At 40.7% G+C, this 26,905-nt stretch overlaps 1 protein-coding gene across 7 annotated transcripts in view; it reads left to right on the top strand.

Annotated features, from left to right (window-relative positions):
- The window catches only part of grik2 (glutamate receptor, ionotropic, kainate 2), a 578,538-nt gene that overhangs the window by 477,296 nt on the left and 74,337 nt on the right, over window positions 1–26,905 (top strand). For all 7 annotated transcript variants that reach the window (XM_051957244.1, XM_051957249.1, XM_051957243.1 and 4 more), the window contains one exon: window positions 11,897–12,122. In XM_051957244.1, the coding sequence (XP_051813204.1) occupies window positions 11,897–12,122 (226 nt within the window). The remainder of the gene's footprint in view (window positions 1–11,896; window positions 12,123–26,905) is intronic.

Genomic DNA, 26,905 nt, shown 5'->3' with positions numbered 1-26,905 from the left:
TTTGGTGATGTTCTTGATGTGTGGGATAAAATTCAGCTCAGAGTCAAAAATCACGCCCAGGTTTTTCACGTGTGGTGAAGGATTAAAAGAAAATTCTTCTAATTTGGGTAAAATATTCTCTCTCAGGGCCTCAGGACCGATGACTAAAACCTCACTTTTGTCCTGGTTAAGCTGGAGAAAGCTTTTTGCCATCCATGATTTGATATCTAAAATACAATTAAAAAGTGCATCCACTGGCCTTGTGTCATCAGGAGACACGGAGATGTACAGCTGTGTATCATCAGCATAGCTGTGAAAGTTGACTCCGTGTCTCCTGATGACACTGCCAAGAGGGAGCATGTAAAGGTTAAAAAGCACTGGACCTAAAATCGAACCCTGGGGTACACCACATGTGAACCCTTGAAGAACAGGTCACCATAAAAGTCCTATCTGTGAGATAAGATGTAAACCATTTGAGGACAGCACCAGAGAGGCCTATGTGTTTTAAACGAGCTAAAAGAATAGTGTGGTCTACTGTATCAAAGGCAGCGCTCAGATCCAGTAGAACCAACACTCAGCTTATGTGAATCATAGTTTAGTCTAAAATCATTTAAAATCTTTAAAAGGGCCGTCTCGGTGCTGTGGTTTACTCTAAATCCAGACTGAAAATTCTCTTGGACATTGTGTGTACTGATAAAATCATTAAGCTGAATAAAAACAAGGTTTTCTAAAATTTTGCTTAAAAATGGTAAGTTAGACACCGGTCTAAAATTGTTAAAATCATTAAAATCTAAATTGCTCTTCTTCAGCAAGGGCCTCACCACCGCCCCTTTAAAGGCGGCAGGAAAGACCTCTGTCTGAAGAGAGCAATTCATCATGTATAAAAGTTCATCTCTAAAAGAATCGTAAAAGGACTTAAAAAGTTTGGTGGGAATAGGATCTAAAAGACATGTGGTAGGCCTCACTGAGGAAAAAACTTTTTCTCGGCATTAACCAGGACAAAACTGTCCAGTGGTTCCTCTGGTGAAGACAGACACTCAGATGTATTTAAAACCATGTTACTCTGAGAAGATAAAATATTACATCTGATAGTGTCTATCTTCCTCCTGAAGTGGTCTGCAAACGCCTCACAAAGGGAGTCAGAAGGTTTAAAAGAAGGTGTGTTAGAATCAGAGTTGATTAGTTTGTTGAATGTTGAAAAAAGAGTTCTGGGATTATTCTTGTAGCTACTGATTAATTTTGAGAAATAGTTATTGCGAGCATTCCGAATAGCTTTATTGTATTTTTGTTGTTGTTCAGAAAATATTTGTTGATTTATGGTTATTTTGTTTTTCCTCCACCTCCTTTCCGCCACCCTGCAATTCTGTTTGAGTCTCTTTAATTCAATATTATTCATCCATGGAGATGTAGGTTTTATTTTAACATTTTTTGTTTTCAGAGGAGCGACTGTGTCTAAAGCCAGCTGTAATCTACTGTTAAAATTTTCAATAATAATATCACAAGGGGCGGGTACAATGGTAGGAGGGAGCTTGTTTAAAACCTCTTTAAGATTTGCAGCCACCTCAGGAGTTTGGTAGCGTCTCCTCACTGTTCCCACAGAGGTCTCCTGCTGGATAAAACCGGTGATGTTAAAAAACACACAGTAGTGGTCAGAGATAGCTAAGTCGACTATGGAGGTCAAATCCGCAGACAGGCCATGTGTGATGACCAGGTCCAGGATGTGACCTCCAGAGTGAGTCGGTTGATCAGTGTGTTGTTTAAAATCCATATAGTTAAGAACATTTAAAAATTCAACTGAGTAGGCATCTAAAAGGTTGCCCATGTGCAGATTAAAATCACCGGTTAAAAGAATCCTATCATAGGAGTTGTGTAAAAATGTTAAAAAAAATCAGAAAACTCTTTGATAAAAGGACGACGTTTGGTCGTCATTAATGATTCTACATGTTACTGAATCCTCTAATTTTTGGATTATGTAGTGACAGATTTTCATTATGGCCATGTCCTTTTTTTGCCCAACTGTATATATTACATTAGAGTCTCTCTGTATCTTAAAATATTGTACATGTAATGGTCAATCAAACTTTGTGTTTTGTTCATAAATAGCAAAAACAAGTAGTATTACAAAGCTAAATAAAAGAACTTAAACCCATATTAGACATCAGACAATAGAGGAGTTTGATGTTAGCTGTACTGGTTGTCTCTTTCTATACAATGTGGTCTATTGCTCTTACTCCATGTTTGAATATTGAGTATGGACAAATATAGGGGACATTTGTCCTCCACCAGGTGAATGTATTCATCTGATCAGAGGTGTTGAAAGGACATGGCCATGATGATGGATCGAGTGTTTTAAGGCTTATCATCAGCCTCAGTTAATTCAGCGTGGCACACTCACAAACGATGTGTGGATGCATCACAATTGCTATTTAAACTGAAGAAAAAGAATGACAAAATACTTTCTGTTTGGGTAATTATTGTCTTCGACACTAAAATACATGTCTAATGGTGGATAATTATGTAAATGTCTGTGAAGGGAAGTCTCTGAAGCATTGATGCGTCTTCCAAGCAGGGACATTCCCTATGGACTGTTGCTACAATAACACTGAATAATTTATTAAACAAACACACTGCTGCTGAGTCTTGCTTGTTAGCTAATGAAATCACATCTTATTAAAGACAGTGCTGGTTTTTCACTTTGTGTGTATAATGGGGTGATGGCTGGCAGAGTTTGCGACAGAAACAGTAGCCTTTCAAATGAATGTGGCACAGAGTTCCAAGTCCCCAGGCTGTACAAGCCTGAATTATTTTGCATTAGCCATACAACAGATGGGAATAACACCTTCTGCACAGTGATTAAATCAAGCAGATAAGGCCTATTCAGACAATGTGCTTGATACATGAGAGAGGAGGGAGGCATTGTAGGGAAGTGGTGGAAGGAGAAAGAAAAAAAATAGGTATCTTGATTTTGGTCACAGTAGCATGATCCAAACTGTTAATAACATATGCTTAGATTCACCAATATACTATGTACATTCAATAATATTAAGAAAGCATATTTGTCCAACAACAATTTTATTCTAAATAATTTAAGCTGGGCTGGGATTTGGTCAAGTTACTTCCTCCACTGTGAATTCCCATTTCAGCATGAATCATTTTTGTAATGGTCACATGCATTTGAGAAGGCAATAGTAAAGATTCGTGGCATACTGAGAAGGACTCTGACTCATAAAAATATTACAGTTTTTCTTAAGTGATAAGACACTGTTCCTGAAAAACAGCACACATTTTCCAACACACTGCACATTATTTTCAGTATTTGAACACAATTCACAAAGCACTGCACACTTGTCAAAACCGCACTTTATTGTCAAAATTTGAACTTTGTTTTCAAAATTAAGACACACGAAGGAAAAGTAGGACACTGCACTGCTAAATACAACACACTCTTGTCTCACTGTGTTTTCACAAGAAGCATAAAAAACGATACAGTCCTCAAAAATGACAACTTAAACACAACAACCTTTGGGCAGTGGTGGCGCAACGGTTAAGTCTATGGACTGCTAATCAAAAGGTTAGTGGTTCAAACCCCAATGCAGCTACTTTAGGGCCCTTGTGCAAGGCCCTTACAGTTTTTTTCGATTGCTAAAACATGTTTTTCAAAACTGTACGTTTTTTTCAAAACTGCACACACAAAACTCCAAACATCACACACAAATTGCTAAACCCTTACATTCCCTTGCAAAACAACTCTGCCATCAAATCTCTTAACATGTTCACAAAATGGAACTTGTGTTTTCATTTGGTAAACACAGCCATATTGTCACATGACACACACATACCATTCATTGAATAAACACAACTAAGCTTTTGGCTGAACACTACCAAGCATGTACAGAACACTGTAGAGCAAAATTGACACACAATTATAGAAATGGAACACACTGAATTAATGGCAATGTCCCCTTCTCTCATAGACAAACAAAACATCACACAAATTTTCAGACAAAACATTTTATTTTTAAATGTTTCCCCCCATCCCCCCATTCAAGCATAAGCATCATGGGGCATCATGCCTCCGGTTTCTGTCTGGCCAGAGGGCCTCATCAACATCGCAGGCAATGTCCTCAAGGTCCAAACAGCACTGGAAGAACTGCCCAGAGTGCCGCATGAAGCCCTGACAGGCCTCAAAGCCCACATCTCCACAAGCCTCCTCCATTGATTGAAGCAGTGGGACTTGGCTCTATGGGTTCCTTTCATACAACTTCCACCTCCAGGCTGAGAAGAACTCCTCAATGGGATTGAGGAAGGGGGAATAAGGTGGAAGGTATAGAACAGAAAACCGTGGGTGGTCCTGAAACCACTCATGCACCTGGGCAGCCTTGTGGAAGCTTACATTGTCCCAAATTATCACATAGTTGACCCGCTGTGGGTTATCTATGTCATGATCAGGTCGGACAAGCATATCATACAGGCTGTTTAGAAATTCAAGTAGAAGGGCTGTGTTGTATGCCCCTAGGTGGGCATGTCTGTGTAGGATGCCATGGTGGTTCATGGCCACACACATAGTGATGTTGCCACCACGCAGGCCTGGGACTTCAATTATGGCTTGCTGGCCAATCTCATTTCTTCCCCGGTGCCTCTTCTTCATCAGGTTGAACCCAGCCTCATCTATGAAGATATATTCATAGATTTCATTGGCTGTGTCATAGTCCTGGATGCGCTGAAGCAGACAGTATGAGAAGACAAGTTACACTATGGACACAGAGACACAGTATGCTACAGTGACACAATGTAGAAAAGGAACACTATTACAGTAGATTACAGTATAGTGGTACAATGATGCATGTGTCAGTGATGAATGTATGGGACTTACAAGCACATACTCTCGACGTAGGGCCTTCACACGGTCTGTGTTGCGTTGGAATGGAACCCTGTAGACTTGCTTCATTGTCATTAAATTTCTGAGAAGAATGCAATGTATTGTCGAGATGGTGATTGTGTGGAGGTCATTGAAGATGGTATTGTCAGCCAGGACCCTTGTTTGTATCTGTTTTAGTGTGAGGCTATTGTTTTCACAGACCATGTCTACAATGGCTGTCTCTTGTTGCTGTGTGACAATTGAAGGTCTTCCTCCACGATGAGGTTCTCTGGCAACCCTGAAAAATATAAATACTGTGAGCACATTGCAGTCCACTGGTTCCCAGACTTTTCAGCTAGTGACCTAAAAGAGAGATTACTGTAGACACTAGCCCAAGACCCAAATGAATGAACAGCAGATCTACAAGCTCACAACGCATCACTTTGTGCTGGGTTGTGAGCTTGTAGAGTTGCTTTTTTTCTACTTTTTACTGTACACATTTGTTTTCCAATTCTGTATTTCATGGAATTTCTTGGATTTTGCTTTTATTTCTTCATGAAATTACAGTACCTGGGAAACAAAAATGACATTTGCTTCTCACAGTAATTCATGGAAATATTTGCTTTCTTGGAATCATTTTTCTTTACTTAAATTTTTTGAAATAATAATAATAATTAATAACAAAATGTAGGAAACAAAGGATAAAGGGCCCCAAAACAATGTGACTGCGACCCACAAATGCGTCCCAAAACATTGTTTGGGAAACAGTGCTGTAGTCTATTGAATGCAGTATTACAATACACAGGGAAAATAGATTTCATACCTGTTCTCCATCCTGAACGTCCTAATGATGGTCGACACTGTGAAGCGGCTGAGGTTTGGCTGGACCCTCTGGCCAGCTTCCCTCATACTCAACCCATGGTTGAGCACATGGTCCAATACAGTGGTCTGACCGTGGTCCATCTCTTCCTCCTCTTCCTATTCCCCCTCTTCCTCCTCTTCCCCCTCTTCCACCTCTTCCTCTTCCCCCTCTTCCACCTCTTCCTCCTCCCCCTCGTTCTCCTCCTCTCATTCATACCCCTCTCCTTCTGACTGTTGTCTCTGTTCTCCATTGCTCATCAAACAAAACAGAGGGTCAAGCCTCCTTTTATGCTGCAGTCCTTGATTGCAAATTGCTTGCTAGACCCGAAAGTTTAGAGATTTGCATATTTGTGTGTTGTGGGTTGATGCTTTGAGATTTTATGTGAGAAGTGTGTGCAAATCTGAAAAATTGTGTGTTGTGTTTTGACAACAAGGTGATGTGAAATTGACATCAGAGTGTAAAGAAGGAAAGTTAGAGTTCTAATATGATAAGGAAATCTAAAGTAGTAACAAATTGAGTCAAGCGATTGGGGACAGAAGTAAAGGTTGTGAAAATTGTGCCTAATTTTTGCTTTTTGCGTTTTAGCAATCGAAAAAACTGTAATCCTCCTTGTTCCAGGGGCGCTGTACGGCCATTGCAGTACCTGACTGTACAGTTCAAAATAATGCTGAACAAACAATACAGCACTGTATTGAAGACAGTACAGTATGCAAATATTTACACCACGTCTGCATCAATTCTTTCAGCCTGGTCAGGCCATAGGACCTCATCAACATCACAAGCTATGTTTTCTTTGTCCAGGCAATGTGAAAAGAAAGGCCTAGTGTGTCTGATCCAGCCCTGACATGCATCAACAGAAACATCACCACATGCCAAGACCACTGATGCAAGAGATTTTCCCAAAGTATGGCTGCTGCTCATATACCTTCCACCTCCATGTAGAGAAGAATTCTTCTGTAGGATTCAGAAAGGGAGAATATGGTGGCAGAAAAACCACAATAACTTGAGGGTTCATATCAAGCCATTCCTGAATCAATAGTCCTCTATGAAAACTATCACTGTCCCAGACAACAACAAAAACCGTGTATTCTTGCCAAACACCCTGTTGCACCCATGTCAGTCGGCCCTCACCTAGTCCATCGAGGAAAGTCAACAAATGCTTGGTGTTCTATGGACCCAGAACTGCATGACAGTCAATTACTCCAAGATTGCTTATTGCCCCCATGCTGAACTAAGACGTTCACTATAGCCCATTGTCCAATGATGTTTCTCCCTCTTCTCCTCCTCTTGGCCAGGTTGAAACCAGCCTCATTCACACAGATGTATTCATGTGTATCATCAGAATCCAACTGAAAAACTCTCTGGAACAAATGCACACAAAACACAGAAAAAGTCAGTCAAATACACTTTATATAATTTTACTAGCACTTGTGAATCAGAATCAGAATTACTTAATTCATCCTCGAAGTTGTCAGGGTTCTTATCTGTTTAATTTTGAATTGAATAGCCTGACTGCTGATGGCAAGAAAGATTTCCTAAATCTTTCGGTCTTGTAGCGCAGGGATAGGAGCCGTCCACTGATGTTTCGTTGTTCATTGAGGCAGATGTGAAGTGGATGATCTATGTTGGTCAGAATGGCCTCCATCTTGCTCAGTGCCCGTCTCTCCACCTCATCCTCCAATGTGTTCAATCTAGTGAACCAGAATTATGCATTACATTTTTTACAGTATTCTCACAACATTTCTAACTTGTATTGTTACAGTACAGACATGTCACTGAAGTGACAAACAACATTTACATACCATGTAAAATGGTCCAGGATCAGGTGCATGGGCACGTTCTGGTTCTGGTTCTAGCCATGGTCTTGGTCGTCCACGTCCTCTTCTTCTAACATGACCTCTTCCTCCTCTGACATCCATTCTGAACAGCTAATTCTGTTCAGCAGGTTTTATAGTGTGCAGTTCATTGACAAAAGTGTTTTCAGTTTTAACCTAGGCCAACAGTAGTGTTGGAACAGTGTCCCAATTCTGCCTCGCAGTGTTCACTTTTTGAAAAATGTGTGCTATGAGTGCAAAGTGTGTTCAAATGAGCAAAAAACGTGTTCAGTCTTTTTCAAAGAGTGTAAGAGTTTTGGAAACTGTGTGCAAACCATAAATAGTGTTCAAAAATTTTGACAGCAGTGTCCTGTTTTTGAGAAATGTGTGCAGTCAGTTGGTGGCTGTGTGCAGTGAATGAAATTCAGTGTCTTATCAATTGAGAAAAACTGCAGTACGTCCCTCTTCAGATGACAGTTATAAATAACCTATTTTTTCCTGGATTTTTTTGATGATTTGTTGGTCTGTGGAAATTCTGCATGACATCAATTGGATGCTCATGCTTGAGGGGCACTCCCACTTTAATGAGTGATGTCACTCCTTCACGACTGTTCTTGACTTGACTTGACTTCTTGCATTTCATATAAATGTGGTTTCATTTTAACAGTCGTGGTTTAAAAAAATATTTTCAAGGATTTGTGCTCGCCTGCTTTTCTGATTGCACAGTGGCTTGGTTGTTAGGACTTTCCCCTTGCAGCTAGAAGGTCCCCAGTTCATGTCCCTGCCATACCGGGATCTTTCTGCATGGAGTTTGCATGTTCGCCATGTTCATGTGTGGGTTTTCTCCAGGTAGTCTGGCTTCCTCCCACAGTCCAAAAACATGCTGAGGTTAATTAATTATTCTAAATTGTCCACAGGTGTGAATGCGAAGATGATTGTTTGTATGTGTAGCCCTGTGACAGACTGGCGACCTGTCCAGGTGTCCCCTGCCTTCACCCTAAGTCAGCTGGGATAGGCTCCAGCTCCTCCGTGACCCTAATGAGGACTGAGCGATGTATAGATGGTGGATGGATAGATGGATATATGGATGTTTTTCTGATGTTTCCAAGTGGGCTTTGACATTTGTTTCATTACGTCTGTCATTTAACTTTTTGCATATTTTATTTGTCTTTCTCTAAATTAAGGATTCATTCCACGTCATGTGAAATAGATAGTGCCAAATATGAACAAACAAACAAGAAAACATCAGCTGTCAGTCTGATTTCTCTTTCAGTGCTATACTAATGTCTGATCAGCTGGGATTACAGTCAGTTCTCTTGCAGATTGAGCTGACAGAGCTACAAAAGTGAATGTGAATTTTGACTTTTTATTTTTATTTTAGAGCCGCTTATGTTTAGTGTCAGCAGTGTACATTAAACAGTATGTGTAACTTCTGGTGTGCGAGAATATTTCAGAAAAGTAAAGCTGTTTGGGCTGACAAAAATTGTGAGCCATCCCTTCAGCTTTCTGGAATCTTTTGATTGGGGCCCTTTGAAAAATACGCAGAACACTTTGACAAGTAATGAGCACCAATTCTAGACAAATACCAACAGAGCGTGTATTGCTGAAAGCAATCAAGGCTGCACTCACACACATTTATGCACACACTAAAAACGGTATGCCCAAAACTGAACCATGGTGTGCCTGCTCTCTTATTTTATTCAGGTAAAATGTGCAGAAATGCTTGACCAAGACACTGTGATAGCTACAATATTGATATGTGTATAGAGAATTAAAATATATACATGCATTTTGCCTAACAGTATACTTCTTTTCAGTTTACTCTAAGACAGACATGTAAAATAGATCCTGTGACCACAGATTTTTTTCTTGCTTTCGGAAATGTAGGAAATTGGTCATTAGAGCAGCAGATTTGTTAACCAGCTGAATGTGAGACTGCTGCTGTGCTTAAGCAGTGAACACAACATTGTGTTCAGACTAGAGGGAAAAAAATGCATTTATCATTGAACAAACTGTTATCAAAACACTGTTTTGCCTTGAAGCAGGAAGTAACAAGTTTCATTTGATTAAATAAATTGTCAATGTGCTGTCCTCTGCTAAAGAATGGAAATCCATGTACCAACGGCATTTCGCAGCTGCTGCCAAACTGCCATCTCCTTTGTTTTGGGCCACTGGATCGACTGCCTCCGCCTGTGTTCTTTTTGTTCTGATTTCCAGCCTGTTTCCTGATTATTATTGCCAATTGGTTCTCTGATTCGGTGCCAGCTTCGGAGTAATTAATCTCTGCTGACCATCCTGTGACCTCTGCCTGCCCTTCAGTGACATTGAAACTTCAAGCAATCTGATTTGCCATCCAGCTTTGAGTTTTTCTTGTCTGACCTGCTGTTGCAAGGCAATATTTCTGTTGGCTTTGCTCTACACACTTGTTCTTTCCTTGGTGGATCTGTAATCCTTTGTAAGTGGTCACCTTCTTCTCTCTGCACGTACATCTCTTCAATGTATCTCCCCCTTATTCCACCCTGCTTCTTGGTGGGCCATCGGGTCAAGAGTGTCCCTTCCAGGACTAGTAGGTTAAGTGACTCGCCTCCAACTCCTGATGAAGACTTCCTGTGATCATCCAGGGTTTCCAAACTGCCCTTACAATAGTCACTGGGTACAGCCAGAGAATTCATCTTTCAGTACAGTTTCAATGTCTACCTGCTGGGCATTACTGCCTGTCTCATCTCAAGCAGTGCCTTTGTGTGCAGGCTGTGTTTCCATTAGGCCTCCACCTGAACACCTTACTGAAAAATAAATACACTTTCTGTAATTTTACTAGCACTTGTGAAGCAGAATTATACATTAGAGTTTTTTACAGTATTCTCAGAACATTTCTGACTGCTTGTATTGTTCCAGTACAGACATGTCACTGAAGTGACAAACAACATTTACATACCATGTAAAGTAAACCACAACAAAGCTGAAACTATTTACTTTATCAAATCTTGCAGTATCGCACACCACTACTCACTGCCACCTACTAAACAGTTGGGAGCCATGCAACTTTTGTGGTGGAATCTGTAGATGAACCTGAACACTGACTGTGTTTCAAGGACATACAAAACAAAATGTTAAAATTACACTAAAATTGACAGCGTAGAGCTACACTTTAAAGGGTATCGAAAAGCATTTATTAATATACGTCCACTTCAATTTAATGAGAGGATTAACCAGATTTTTGCAAATACAGCAGAAGGAGCAGCGGTTTTCAACCGTGGCATGCAGATGAAAACTTTATGAACCAGGTGATGACTTAAAAGGATCTGACAGCAGAGAACATTTGAACCTGATGTTTTAAATTATTGAACATGCTTGGATATTCTGATTCAGTTTTCCTAAACTAAAAGGATGTGACATTCTGCAAGGCTACGGATGGATTATTTTGGACGAGGTTTTATTTTTATTTTGGTTTGTCATTCATTGTGTATACCAGTGATGTTTTTCAAGATCTCTTGTATGCTTTCAGTGTAATCAGCTTTCAGTCTCTGTGTGGAGGCTCTGGGAATCCCACCTCAGCTCTCTGCCTGACTTAGAGTGTAGGTGGTTATCTGGCAGTCCATGTATTCACAGCCACTGCTCTCGCCTTATCAGCAGTCAGAGGCTTGCATGCTCAATCGCCTGATTTGTCAAGGGTGACTCCAAAAGATTCTGATAGGCACTCTGCAAATCACCCAGTTGATCTAAAATATCGACCAGCCACAAAAAGTCATTACACACAATAATGGCGGGCAGGACCTTGAAGATGTGACTTAATTAGGTTTCAAATGGCTTCAGAAATGCCCTCAAATGTTCCCCCCGGAGAGTAATAAGGTCTTGGATTTTTCTCAGTGATTACAGGTGTAGGTTGAGAAGTACACAGCGACTGACAATACCACCACTGCTTCTACCTATGGGTGATAACAGCAGCATAGACATGTACATTATGGTCCTACAGATTCACACCCCTGCTGCTATTTAACATGCTTGTCTGCTTCAGTCTATATCATCTTTAAGATATTGACTTAAGAAGACAGAAAGCATATAGTGATCTTGGAGCTGCAAAAAGTTCTGCTGAATCAAGTGATTTGTTTTCCCATTGAAATGAAATGGATAGGAATTGAATTAAAAAGATTGTTTCTGGGCCTTGATAGAGCTGTATACCTTGACAAGTGTCATTGTTTGTTTTATTTTTCTCAGAACGGTGGAATTCTAAATTAATCTACAATCATGAACTTCAAATTCATGAGTACATTTCTACCTTTTGTAATGAATAAATGTAAATGGTATAATTTCATTTTTGATTGTTCAGTGTCAAAATAAGGATTTATTTCCTTGCTCACAATACCATTTTATGTTTCCACACAGAAAACCAAGATCTCTACGTATGACAAGATGTGGGAGTTCATGAGCAGTCGGAGGCACTCAGTAATGGTGAAGAACGTTGAGGAAGGCATTCACCGTGTGCTCACGTCAGACTACGCATTCCTCATGGAGTCCACCACTATCGAGTTTGTCACACAGCGCAACTGCAATCTAACACAAATTGGAGGCCTCATTGATTCCAAAGCCTACGGGGTTGGCACTCCAATGGGTATGTATGGTACAATGACATACAATGCTTTGCTGAGGCAAAACATCAACTTTTTCACTTGTGACATAGCCTTCATATGCATTCAAAATCCATGAGCTACTCATTATTAGTACATAGTGAAATTCAGAATTCAAGCCGTAGCAAGTCTTAACCATGAGTTGCACAGTATCTGGCAAGAGTAGGAAAAGAACTGTTTTCTTCTTTTCTCTTTCACTTTGATTGTGCTTCCATTTGGTCCTTAGCTATGTATTTGCTTTGAGGCATGTACCATATGGTTAAAATGCACAAGCCATGTATTGCTTAATGTTCTTACAAAGAGAACTTAAAAGCATCAATGCAGGGAATGCAGTGTAAGCTAAATATGCAACACCTGAATTTATACATACTTCACTTACTGCAGAAAAACATTGTTATTTAATGTTAAATTAAAGGTGGAATATCAGTTTTCATGACAGAAAAACCTTATAAAATTCGAAATGTATTTATTTTCTTTTTATTTGTGTTAGGTTTTCCATATGTTTTCATGTTTCACTGACCTGCTGGGCACTACAACAGTATGGCAACGCTAGCAATACCATAAAAATTTACTGCTGCTTCTACTGATACCACTATTTGTATTCTCTCTACAGTCGCTACCAGTTAACATAACTGTTGGGAAATTATTAGAGTGAATATCAAGTTTTAATAAAGAGCCTTTGTGTGAAGGAAATATGTAGCGCTGTGACATTGCAGTGAAAGGTAAAGGTGTGGAAATACAAATTAAACATTTGCATGGATTTAGTTTATTTTACAGAAGTTGTGTTGTTGCCAAACCCGAATCCTGAAAGTTATTCTTTTTTCATTTCACAATTGCAGCCATTCTAAACTTTATTTGTGTTTTTCACCATATATAATTGTCATGATTTTGTCATACTGTTTCCAAACAAAATGACTAATGTAGGAGTAGCATGAAGCTAAATTTCGATCCTGCCTTGAGGTAAATAATGAATTTAGGTCATAAATAGATCTATAAAATGTATTATACTGTAGTCTGTTGTTGCAAATCAAAATTGGTGTAAGCTCTGTGATGTTATGCTGCAATCCATCCTTGAAGGTAAACCGTGTGGAGGAATGCTTAGTAGGGAGGTAACAACAATAGAGGCCTGAATGCAGACTGTGGCACACATGTCTGGAAATGCAACATTCAATTACAAGCTTCAGCAGACGATTGTGATAATCCTGTTACAAGCAGAGTGAGGGAAAAGAACAACAACTCTGCAGCTGTATCAGTAGCTGTATTCCATAAATCTTCATTACGTCCCTCTCTGTAGAGGATAAATGATATCCAGTAACTGTATTCTCCAGATGAAACAGCTGAGTGTTCTGTGGGACTGTCACTGTTGGCAGAGGCATGTGCTGCTGTTTGTGTACGCTGTGCTGGCCAGCCACAGAAGGTAATTTGAGTGACTGTTTAGCTGTGCGTGAAAACACTGGAGGTAGGCTATATTTGCTTTGCGTGATTGCATTGCCTGACTGATGTGCTGCTTTTAAAGCCACAGTGTATGTGTCTTTGTGTACGCGCATGTCTGCATTTGCCTTTGGGTGACTGTATACGTGACAGTGGTATGTAACCTGCATTGAATATAGTTTACTGTTTCTGTGATCGTTTATATAACAGAAGAAGAATGAAGCCATATTTTATGTAGATGAATGTAGGGAAAGTGACTGCTTACCTATAGCACCTTGTGCATCACAGTGATTGTCCATGCTGAAGGAAGGGATGTTGGCATTATTACTCCCTGGTGACCCATTCATATGCAGTCAGAACAAGGTATTTAAATTGCTAATCCTATCCCTTTAATACTCTTTACCACATGTAGCCCATATTCCAGTATAGCCAGGCCATTTAGCATATACAGTCATGGAAAAAAGTTATTAGACCACCCCTGTTTTCTCCAGTTTCTTGCTCTGTTTTTTTTTTTTACTTTTTATTTATTCCACGTAGGTACAGCAGATGAAGATGTACAAAAATCACACTGCCAGTTTATAACCCACTCCTTCCAAATCATGTTACCTTCAATCATAAATACATATAATATCTCCTTTCTGTACAAGTCAAACATAAGTCAAGATCACATATCTTACACAGATATTAGCAACAATCTTGAATTCTGACTTCTCTCTAACATTCACTAGTATGGGTAAGTAAACAACCAAAGGCAGCTTATATACAGTGCCTTGTGAAAGTATTCGGCCCCCTTGAACTTTTCAACCTTTCGCCACATTTCAGGCTTCAAACATAAAGATATAAAATTTTACATTTTTGTCAAGAATCAACAACAAGTGGGACACAATCGTGAAGTGGAACGAAATTTATTGGCTATTTTAAACTTTTTTAACAAATAAAAACCTGAAAAGTGGGGCGTGCAATATTATTCGGCCCCCTTGCATTAATACTTTGTAGCGCCACCTTTTGCTGCAATTACAGCTGCAAGTCGCTTGGGGTATGTCTCTATCAGTTTTGCACATCGAGAGACTGAAACTCTTGCCCATTCTTCCTTGCATAACAGCTGGAGCTCAGTGAGGTTGGATGGAGAGCGTTTGTGAACAGCAGTCTTCAGCTCTGCCCACAGATTCTCGATTGGATTCAGGTCTGGACTTTGACTTGGCCATTCTAAAACCTGGATACATTTATTTGTGAACCATTCCATTGTAGATTTGGCTTTATGTTTTGGATCATTGTCCTGTTGGAAGATAAATCTCCGTCCCAGTCTCAGGTCTTTTGCAGACTCCAACAAGTTTTCTTCCAGAATGGTCCTGTATTTGGCTCCATTCATCTTCCCATCAATTTTAACCATCTTCCCTGTCCCTGCTGAAGAAAAGCAGGCCCAAACCATGAGACTGCCACCACCATGTTTGACAGTGGGGATGGTGTGTTCAGGGTGATGAGCTGTGTTGCTTTTACGCCAAACATATCGTTTTGCATTGTGGCCAAAAAGTTCCATTTTGGTTTCATCTGACCAGAGCACCTTCTTCCACATGTTTGGTGTGTCTCCCAGGTGGCTTGTGGCAAACTTCAAACCAGACTTTTTATGGATATCTTTGAGAAATGGCTTTCTTCTTGTCACTCTTCCATAAAGGCCAGAGTTGTGCAGTGTACGACTGATTGTTGTCCTATGGACAGACTCTCCCACCTCAGCTATAGATCTCTGCAGGTCATCCAGAGTGATCATGGGCCTCTTGGCTGCATCTCTGATCAGTCTTCTCCTTGTTCCAGGTGAAAGTTTAGAGGGACGGCCGGGTCTTGGTAGATTTGCAGTGGTCTGATACTCCTTCCATTTCAATATGATTGCTTGCACAGTGCTCCTTGAGATGTTTAAAGCTTGGGAAATCTTTTTGTATCCAAATCCGGCTTTAAACTTCTCCACAACAATATCTCAGACCTGCCTGGTGTGTTCCTTGGTCTTCATGATGCTCTCTGCACTTTAAACAGAACCCTGAGACTATCACAGAGCAGGTCCATTTATACGGAGACTTGATTACACACAGGTGGATTCGATTTATCATCATCAGTCATTTAGGACAACATTGGATCATTCAGAGATCCTCACTGAACTTCTGGAGTGAGTTTGCTGCACTGAAAGTAAAGGGGCTGAATAATATTGCACACCCCACTTTTCAGTTTTTTATTTGTTAAAAAAGTTTAAAATATCCAATAAATTTTGTTCCACTTCATGATTGTGTCCCAATTGTTGTTGATTCTTGACAAAAAATTGAAATTTTATATCTTTATGTTTGAAGCCTGAAATGTGGCGAAAGGTTGAAAAGTTCAAGGGGGCCGAATACTTTTGCAAGGCACTGTAAATAACATAAATACATTTTTAAACAAAACAAAAACAAAAAAGGACAAAAGGGCTCTGGTATCACTTGTAATATCAGTTTCCATATTTTCTCAATTTTTTCTAGTTTCACTTGTAGTCTTGTAGTTTTTTGGTTTTTTTTTTTTACTCTGGCTGTTCATTGCAATATGTTGGGGGGATGTGGCTTCAACTAATTGACTGTGATAATATTCTTCGCTATCAAGAGCAGGACTCTCAATAATTATCTGCAATCTCTTTCTATCAGATCTTCAGGTAATATCCAAAGAATATACAAGATTGGGTCAAGATGTAGCTCAATACCCAGAATCCTCTTTATTTCTGTTTCCACACACCTCCAAAAGTCTATGATTTTCAGGCAATCCCAAAATATATGAGTGAATTCATTTACCATGCCACAGTTCCTCCAACACAAATCTGATGTTTTACGATATTTTGCGGTGACAGATGGGGTATAAAAGTCATGGATCTTCACTGTCCAAGTGTCTTATATTTAATTCTTGCTTTTTTGTCTTGCCACACAAATTTTGACAAACTTTTGTCTAGCATTTTAAAGGAGGAGCCAGAAATCATAACTGGAAGTGACTGAAACAGAAACAATAGTCTTGCCAAGATATTCATTCTAATTATCCCCCGCCTCCACGAAGTGGAAAAGGGGGATATAGGTTTGGCCTCTGTCTGTCCCTCCATCCGTGCTTCCGTGCGTCCGTCCGTCCGTCCGTCCGAGATGAAGGGGACAGCTTTTCTCGGAAAATATTACAGCTAGGATTACAAATTTTAGAGTCTAGCTTCACACCATGGACACCTTGATCAAGTTCGAAAATGAGACCTGTGCGATAATATTTAACAGAGTTATGGCCCTTGATCACTATTTTAGATATAGACTCATAGACATCACATATGGCGGGGGATATTGATGACCATGTCGTCTTGTTGTTTCTACCCTCCCAATGAGAGTCAGGAGTAAAATTGCACAGCTATCCAAGTCTTTATTCATTTCCTTTATCAGTTTTCCATAATTTGCCTCATATAACTGTGAGACATTCAGAGTAATAATAATAACACCCAGATATTTAAACCCTTCTCTTTGTCGGTCCATTTAAACTCAACCTTTTCTTCTGCTGGCCAATTACTTGAGATCATCATAGCAACCGATTTGTTTTCATTAGTCAAATATCCTGAAATTTTTCAGTATTCTCTGAGATTTTCCAACAGGGTTGGTATCTATAGAGATGGGTCATTTAAAAGTATTAATAAATCATTTTTCATATATTTTGTTTGATTTGAATAAAATGTGTAATCTCTCCGCTTTGGATTGTTATCCCTCCATGGATCAGTGAGAACCTAGCTATTTAGTCATGTTTTTCAATACTGTAGATTTTTTGGTGCTTGGTCCTTGATCTGGGGGAAATCTGTCTAATCTCCCATTTAGTATTATATTAAAATCATCCCCCATCAGCAGCATCCCCTTTGCTTCACTGGTTGTTACTTTAGCTATCTGTTTAAAAAACATCTCTTTCTCCTCATTTGGGGCATATACATTCAGTACTGAAACAGTCATGTCTCCTATAGATCCTTCAATCATTATGTATCGTCCAGTATTATCCTTAATCTCTTTTTCAACCTTAAAGCTCGTGTCCGGAGTTTCCGTTTGTTTTCAATTCATGTATCATTGTTTAACAAAGCTTAAATGTGTTAGTCTAGTTCGATCCTATAATATAATGTTAGTATGACGCGATATGAAAGTTTATTCATGAGCTCCACCTTCCTCTTATAGACCCCCATATTATTCCAAAAAGCGCCGGTAGGCAGCTAGCCAATCAAGTTCGAGCTTCCGCTTTGTCATGCTGTCAATCAACGGTTACGCACACAGCAAGCAAGCCCATGCAGAGGTGCGCGAGCTCCGCACTACGCAACCGCGTGCACATTTGTTTTGCTTGTGGAGGAGAGAGCATCATGGATCAGCAACTTCCAGAAAAGTTACCAATCCCACGGCTTATCAGGCCAAGAGACTGCAGGATGTTTTTTGGCTCGGGGTGCTCGCGTCGCTCCCCGACCACGGCCTCCATAGCCCGCCTGACGGCTTCGTTTAGATGCCCGACCTCTGGAGGAAGATGTTGGGGCGTCTGGGACATACTCTTCGTCAGAGGAGTCATGCACTTCTGAACTCTAGATAGAAATAAATAAACAATGTAACACATATACACGCGTAAATGCACTAAGCTTGATAAACAACGTCATCGAGAGGGATACACGAGTGTAATCACATATTGAAACTTTATTCGTTCATCCTAGCAGATTCATGTTATTTTGGTATTAGGACAAGTTAGACAATACAGAATTCTAATGTAATTCCTTTATTATTTACGAAATGTACTAAATGTAGAAGAGTGGAAAACAGCAAAACAGGCAAGATGCTGCAGCACTCCGGGCACTCCTCTCATGTACTGCACGCGTGCACAAATAAAGGGGCGAAATCAGAGGGAGGGTGGGACCAACAGTGTTTTGGGGGACGCTGCGATTCAAACTCCGGACACGAGCTTTAATTGGTGTACCCTTACCAATTAAAATAGCTGCCTCTCTCCTCTTGCCATATGAGGCATAAAATACCTGGTTCACCCATTCAGTTTTCATTTTTTTATGTTCAGTGTCTGTCAGATGTGTCTATTGTAGTAAAGCTATTGAACATTTTAATTTTTTCAATTGGTTCAGTATGTTCTTCCTTTTACTGGGATGATTCAGACCATGCACATTGTATGACACAAGACTGAGCTTGTTAATGTGATTTACAAATAAGACCCATGAGCTCTGCACCTGGAACAAAAGTAAGAAATTAAATAAGAACTTGCATACTGAAGAAAACAAAAAAAAGCACATCTCCATCAGAACCAGAACCAATGTAAAAGAGGAACATGAACACGTGTCTTCCACAAGTCCTATCATCAGAGAGTCATGGTGGTTTCTCTCTGGGAAAAAGAACCGTATGCAACCTAAGGTTGTCAAGAGCTCAAAGTTTTAAACTCACTTTTTATAAAACCAAACTTTCTGTCGGTGTAACAAGTAGTGGCTAATCTAGCTACTCTCGTGTTCACTGGGTCTTGTACTGAAGGCAGATTTGAGAATAATTTCCTCTTTTTAACTATTAATTTTTATATTTCACCTTTCTTTAATTTATTTTTATTTATGAATTTATATGTATTCGCTTTTTGTTCTTATGATTTCAGTAGAGGTAGTGAGTGTTGATTTTACCCCATGAGGGCATGTACATCTTCTTCTGTGATGTGGGACCATTTCCTCCTCCCTCTCTGTCCTGTTGCCGTGGCCCAGCTGCTCTGTGTCATCAATCTCTGCAGCCTCTCCATCCTGTCTTTGTCCACATTAATTCCCATGTCCTTTAACACAGGTGCCACTTCCATCAATGTGGCAAATGTCTTTGTCCTGGAGTCCAAAAACACTTTAAGCTGGGCTGGATATGGGGACTGTGCCTTCACGTTTTTCTCTTTCAGTTATTTGATGATATCCCTCACTTGTTTCCTCTTCTTTTGAACCTCTGTCATGTAGTTTTGAATAAAGCAGATGGTTTGTCCCTCATATGTAGTCTTCTGTTTCCAGGCTTGCCGTATCACATATTCCTTGACTTTGTAATCCAAAAAGCGCACAATGATCGCTTTTGGCTGGGCCACGCTGTCCTTGGGTTTAGCCACCAGTGACCGGTGAACCCTCTTGAAGTGTATTTCCATGTCGCCTGTGTTTTGGATTTTAGACTTAATAAATCCCGTTATGAAGTCTATGATGTTGTTCTTCTCTGCGCCCTCTGGGATACCGTGCATCCAGATATTCTTGCGTCTCATTCTTGACTCCAGGTCATCGCACTTGATAGCCAGTTTGGTCGTTTGCTAGAGTTAAGAAGGTGGCTGAGTGCTCCAGTCGCGTTGCCCTGTCTTCCGTATTTCCAATTCTTTTCTCCATGTGCCCCACTCTTTGCTTCAGGGATGCCATTCTTTCCATAAGCTTTATCATGCTCGTTTCAAGTCTAGCCATTGCTGTCTTGTTGTCACTTACTGCTTCAGCATGCACCTGTCTTAATTTATGCAGCTTCATTAATATGACTCAAATATGCACAGAGAACATGCACACTCCAGGTTGAAAGATCCCGGGAAGGTGGAGGATCTTCGACCTGCAAGGCGAAAGAGCTAACCACCGATCCATTGTGCGGCCCCCCATTTGACATGCTTAAGCTTAATTGTATTCCCCGGATATACACTGCTCAAAAAAATTAAAGGAACACTTTGAAAACACATCATATTTCAATACGGGGGAAAAACAAACTGGATATTAGCATTGATATGGACTGGATAATTTGTTAGGAATGAAAAGTGCCACATTGTTTGATGGGAATGAAAATTATCAACCCCCCAGGAGGGCTAAATTCAAGACACCCCAAAATCAACGTAAAAAACTGATGTGGCAGGCTAGTCCATCTTGCTGAAATTCCTTGGCAGCAACTCAAAATGGTATTCAGTAGTTTGTATGGCCTCCATGTGCTTGTATGCAGCCTGACGATGTCGGGACAAGCTCTGAATGTGACGACAGATGGTGTCCTGGGGTATCTCCTCCCAGAACTGGACCAGGGCATCGCTGAGCTCCTGGACAGTCTGAGAAACAACCTGATGGTGTCGGATGGAACAAAACATAATGTTCCCAAGGTGTTCTATTGGATTCAGGTCAGGCGCGCATGAGGACCAGCTAATGGTATCAGTTCTTTCATCCTCCAGGAACTGCATGAGTTCTCTTACCACATAAGACTGGGCATTGTCATGCACCAGAAGGAATCCAGGACCACTGCACCAATGTAGGGTCTGACAGTAGGTCAAAGGATTTCATCCTGATACCTAATGGCAGTCAGAATGCCATTGTCCAGCCTGTAGAGGTCTGTGCGTCCCTCCATGGATATGCCTCCCCACACCATCACTGACCCACCACCAAACCGGTCATGCTGAACAATGTTACAGGCAGCATAACATTCTCCATGGCTTCTCCAGACTCTTTCATGTCTGTCAGATGTGCTCAGGGTGAACCTGCTGTCATCTGTGAAAAGCACAGGGCACCAGTGATGGAATTGCAAATTCCTGTGTTCTATGGCAAATGCCAGCCGAGCTCCACGGTGCCAGTCAGCAAGCACAGCGGGCACTAGACGACGCTGGGCCCTCAGACCACTCTCATTACATCTCTTTCTAATTGTTTGATCAGAGACATTCACACCAGTGGTCTGCTGGAGGTCATTTTGTAGAGCTATTGCAGTGCTCATCCTGTTCCTTCTTGCACAAAGGAGCAGATACCTGTCCTGCTGATCGGTTGAGGACCTTCGACAGCCCTGTCAAGCTCTCCCAGACTAACTGCCTGTCTCCTGGAATCTCCTCCATGCGCTTGAGAATGTGCTGGGAGACACAGCAAACCTTCTGGCAATGGCACGCATTGATGTGCCATCCTGGAGGAGTTGGACTGTCTGTGGAACCTCTGTAGGGTCCAGGTATCGCCTCATGCTACCAGAAGTGACATTTACCCTAGCCAAATGCAAAACTAGTGAAAAACAGTCAGAAAACATTAGGAAGGAAAAAATGTCAGTGGCCTTCACCTGTAAACTCATTCCTGTTTTGGGGATTGTCTCATTGTTTCCCCTCTAGTGCATCCCGTTTTAATTTTATGAACACCAAAGCAGCTGAAACTGACTAAAAAGCCCCTCAGTTACTTACTTGACCAGATCAGTGTCCCACATTTCACTGATTTGATACAATATTTAGATTAAAACGTGTTCCTTTAATTTTTTTGAGCAGTGTATATATATATATATATATATACACACACACACACACACACACACACACACACACACACACAAAGGTAGATAGAGAAGGGCTCAGTGCATCAAGAGAGGTCTCCCAGCAGCCTTGGCCTATAGCAGCAGAACTAGGGGCAGAACTCAGGGATGTTGAAAGGGGAAGTCAGTTGTGCAAATGAAGACTCCAGCTGACCTCTTCAGGGTCACCGAAGTCAGACCTAACTATAAAATTTGTCAAAAAGGAAGGTTGTAAGCCTGGTCTTAAAAATAGAGAGGGTGTCTGCCTCCTGAACCCAAACTGGGAGCTGGTTCCATAGGAGAGGCGCCTGATAACTGAAGGCTCTGAATCCCATTCTATTTTTAGAATTTCTTGGCACAATAAGAGAGCTCTGCTAGGATAATATGGTACCATCAGGTCTTTAAGATATGATGGAGATAGGTTGTTAAGGGTTTTATATATCAGAAGAAGGATTTTGAATTCTATTCTAGATTTAACAGGAAGCCAGTGAAGAGAAACCAGTATAGGAGAAATATGATCTCTCTTTCTAACTCCCATCAGTACTCTGGCTGCAGCATTTTTGGATCAGCTGTAGATGTTTCAGAGAGCTATTGGGACAACCTGATAATACAGAATTGCATAAGTCAAACCTGGAAGTAACAAATGCATGAACTAGTTTTTCTGCATCACTCTGAGACAGGATGTTCCTGATTTTTACAATATTTCTCCGGTGAAAAAATGAAGTCCTACAGATTTGTTTTATGTGTGAGTTAAAGCACATGTCCTAGTCAAAGATAACTCCGAGGTTCCTCACAGGAGTACCGGAGGCCAATGTTATGCCATCCAGAGAAACTGCATGCTTAGAAAGTGAGTTTCTAAGATGTTTGGGGCCAAATACAATGACTTCAGTCTTGTCTGAATTTAGTAGTAGGAAATTACAGGTCATCCATTTCTTTATGTCCTTAAGACAGTCTTGCAGTCTGGCTTGCTGACTAGTTTCATCTGGCTTCATAGACAAATACAACTGAGTGTCGTCAGTGTAACAATGAAAATTAATACAGTGCTTCCGAATAATATTGCCTCAAGGAAGCATGTAGTATGGGAACACTATCAATCCTAAGACAGAACCCTGAGGAACTCCATGATTAACCTTAGTTGGTGTTTTCCTCTGTAAAGTTGAATAATATGTTGTCCTGACATGAAGAACAGCTTTATATATGTGTATATATATATATATATATATATATATATATATATATATATATATATATATATATATGTATATATATAAATTACTAGGCTACTTTTCCAAGCTACATAAACTTCCTCTAAATTAGTGGAATACCACTTCCTTTCCAGCTTTTGGGATGTCTGCTTTAAAGTCCACAGCTGGAACTTATACCAAGGAGCAGATCCTCTCTGAGACAGAACTTTCCTTTTTACAGGTGCAACACTATCAAATGTTGCAGTGAGGTTGACACTTTATTAACAAAATAATCCACTTCTGTGAGGGTAAAATTATAATATTTGCCTTCCATTTAATCAGTAAATGGTGCTGAAGAAAACAGAGAAGGTATTACTCCCTTAAATTTAGTTACGGAATTCTCAGACAGGCATCTACTGTAATGACATTTATTCTTAACTCCTATACAATCTCCATCCATCCATCCTCTATATACCGCTTTATCCTCACTGGGGTCGTGGGGGGTGCTGGAGCCTATCCCAGCTGACTCGGGCGAAGGCAGGGGAGTCTCAATAAAGCTAACTGAATGACTGGAGGGTGACAGCTGTGAGGAAACTGCAGAGAGGTGTGGAAGACTACAACTCTGCATCCTGGTCTGAACTCTGAGTTGTCATGCTTTAGGAGTTCTAATAAAATCAGCCATATTTGTGGAAATGAGAGCTGCACCAGCCAAAGTGGGATGGATGCCGTCTCTCCTAATCAGACCAAGTTTTCCCCAAAAAGAGCCAATTGTCTATAAAGCCCACAGGGTCATTCCAGGTGAAATGACCAGATATTCCTTGAGGGTGTTGCTGCACCATCTTCAAATTAGTCCTAAATTTGCATGCCATTAGATAGTCACTAAAGTACTTTCTATGCAAAATTGTAGGTCTGTAGCTCAAATAGTTTCTGAGTTGTGGGGATCTGAAATTTTCAAAATTTGGGCTATAAAAAGCCTCGCCAGCATTTTTTGCATCTTTAAGTGGTTATTTCTCAGCCTCTAGACATACCAGAGAGCTGTGAGTTGGTAAACAAGGCCTCTGCATGTAGCTAGTGCCCCACAAACATCCCCAGGTGTTTTCCTACACTCTGCAGGCCATGGGGGCTTGCTAAAAATGCTAAAAATTAAGAGATACCTCCTCACGAGTGGGGTTTGGGACCTTAAAAGTACTAGAAATACTGCACAGAAGTGTTCTAACACCCCTGGGTTCCATTCTACACAACCTTGTGTGATAACTCAGCAAACTGGAGCTTTTTAGGTACCTCAGTTTGGAAAATATGAGCTCCCAAAGTTGGACAAGATTTTTAATTGGCTATTTTTGGTGGCAAAAATCTCAGTGTGGGACAGGTACCAGAGACCCCAAAGTTTTCTACATTTTGAGTAAGAATATCTCAGTAACTACAAATATAACCCTGCTGCTTTTTTGTACAGTGATAGAAGAAAGATGGAACTGTCTTGTAGAAAAATTTGGGGTCTCTGGTACCTGTCCCACACTGAGATTTTTGCCACCAAAAATAGCCCATCAAAAATATCAAAAACTTCCTCTAAATTAAAAATACCAAAAATGTCAGTCCTCATGTGAAAAATGTATGAAATACCTGAATCAGGAACTCACAAAATATAACAACCTTATGACAGTCAATACATCATAACATACAGTATTTCTTCTGTCTTATGTTTTTTTTTGTTTTTTTTGTTTTTTTAACAGTCCATCAGCATAGGAAACCTCAATAAATGAACAAATGAACATAAACAGTCCATATCTGTCCCTTGAGCACATGGGTGTGAGTGTGCAGTTATGTGTTTACTGCAAGAGTCTCTGTGGCCGCCGAACTATACGACCTGAACGGATCATTAGTGGGCCACTAGAACATGTCTGAAAAGGTACTGTGTTAGCAGTGTCAGTCAGCTGGTTCCGTTGTATGCAGACTTGTGAGACCCGACCTGAAGGTATTTGCAGCAGGGGAACAGAGGGGCAGACAGGGGCAGAAGCCTGTTCAATGTCAGCTGGTCTTGCGTGTAGGGGAAGTGACCCAGATAGTGCTGTATACCTTGGCAGAGTGTCCATAGGCATTTGACTCACAACTTGAGACACAGGTGCTGAAGCAGTATCCCAAGAGGATCGATAAGGCTTCAACCTATCATAATGTACAATTTTTGATCCAGCTTGAGGGTGTCTCAGATCCAAGAGTTTGTAGACAAATCCATTGTTGTTTGATGAGACAACTTTGTAAGGTCCAGTCCAGTTTGGGTCAAGTTTCTTTCTCTGTGTAGTGGGATCATCCATCCATACCAGATCTCCAAGTTGATAAGGATTAAACTTGACATGTTTGTTGAAATAATACTCACGCTTGAGTCGCTGTTCCTCACGATGAGAGCGAACAGCCTGGAAAGCTGTGTCCAGACGATTTACCAGTTCTGAGCCATAGTTCTGTGGATAACATGATACTGTTGGCGTAGAGAGATCAACATTTGTAGGAACACGAGGCTCTCTACCATGAGCTTGGAAATAAGGTGAGTATCCAGTGCTGGAGTGTGGAGTCGAGTTGAAAGAGAGAACCACTGCTGGCAAATAGTGGTCCCATTCACCACCATTCTGATGAACAAGTTTAGCCAACTGTTCCTTTAAAGTCCTGTTAAATCTTTCAACCATCCCATTTCCACGGGGGTGGTATGGTGAAGTCCTTTTGTGTTTAATGTTCAGTCTCTGACACATTGTGTGAATGATGTCTGATTCATATTGTCGGCCCTGATCTGAAAACAGTTCTTCTGGAACTCCATGTTCAGTAATGTATCTTTCACAAAGTAGCTGTGCTACGGTAGCAGCTTTCTGATCTGACATGGGGAAAGCATTTACATACTTTGTAAAATGATTCTGAACTACAAGTACATACTTGTGTCCACGTGAGGTGAGTGGGAGCTCAGTAAGATCAGTGCACACAAACTGGAATTGTCTTTCAGCTTGAATGGATTGCAGGGGTGCTCTGTGTTGTGGCACAGGTTTCCTGTAAGCTTCACACGTTTGACACATATAACAAAAGTTATCAATGTCAGTCCTCATGCTCGGCCAATAGCACATAGACAGGGCTTTCTTGAACGTGCACTCAGCACTGTAATTACCAGAGCAAGGATTGCCATGGAGAATGTTCATGGTCTCTGTGATGAGTGAGGTTGGAATCAGTACTTGATAGACAACTGGCTGTCCTGGGGCTGTGTGAGCCTTTCAACAAAGTATGTCATTATACAGTACAAGTTTCGGAAATTGCCACCAGAGTTTTCTTTGAGTCGTACTTTTAACATGTCTGAGATATGGGCGTTTGTTTTGCTGTACCCATTCTTATACATCAGAGAGAATAGGGTCTGAAAGTTGTTTAGCCACAATGTCGTTTCCTTGGCTAGAAAGTGTGCTTCGCAACATGTCCATACCTGAGTCAATTGTCTGAACAGCAGCAGTGTCTTTCTCTGAACAGCAAACCTGAGCAGTCATGTTTGTGACTGAAGAAGATTGTACAGGAAGATCATGCAACTTAGGGTCCAGAGGTGACATGTTAAGTTCAGCAGAAGAGGAGTGGTTGTGTTGGGAAGGATACACTGTGTCTTCCAGAACCACTGGTTCTTGTCTTGTGAGGGGAATCCATGACATAGCATCAGCATTTGTGTGTTTCTTTCCTTCCTTGTGTATTATTGTCCATTGATATGGGTCCAACTCCAATGCCCAGTGACCTCTTCGACCTGTAGGGTCGTGTGTGACATCAAGTTTACGTAGACTGAGGAGTGGACGGTGATCAGTGATGATTGTGAATGGATTACAACTCAAGTAGTGTCTGAAGTGTCTAACAGACCAGATTATGGTCCAGAATTCTTTG

Source organism: Acanthochromis polyacanthus, chromosome 12 (assembly GCF_021347895.1).
Source record: "Acanthochromis polyacanthus isolate Apoly-LR-REF ecotype Palm Island chromosome 12, KAUST_Apoly_ChrSc, whole genome shotgun sequence".
In the NCBI taxonomy this organism is placed as follows: Eukaryota; Metazoa; Chordata; class Actinopteri; family Pomacentridae; genus Acanthochromis; species Acanthochromis polyacanthus.
This window is presented reverse-complemented; position numbering and strand designations above follow the sequence as displayed.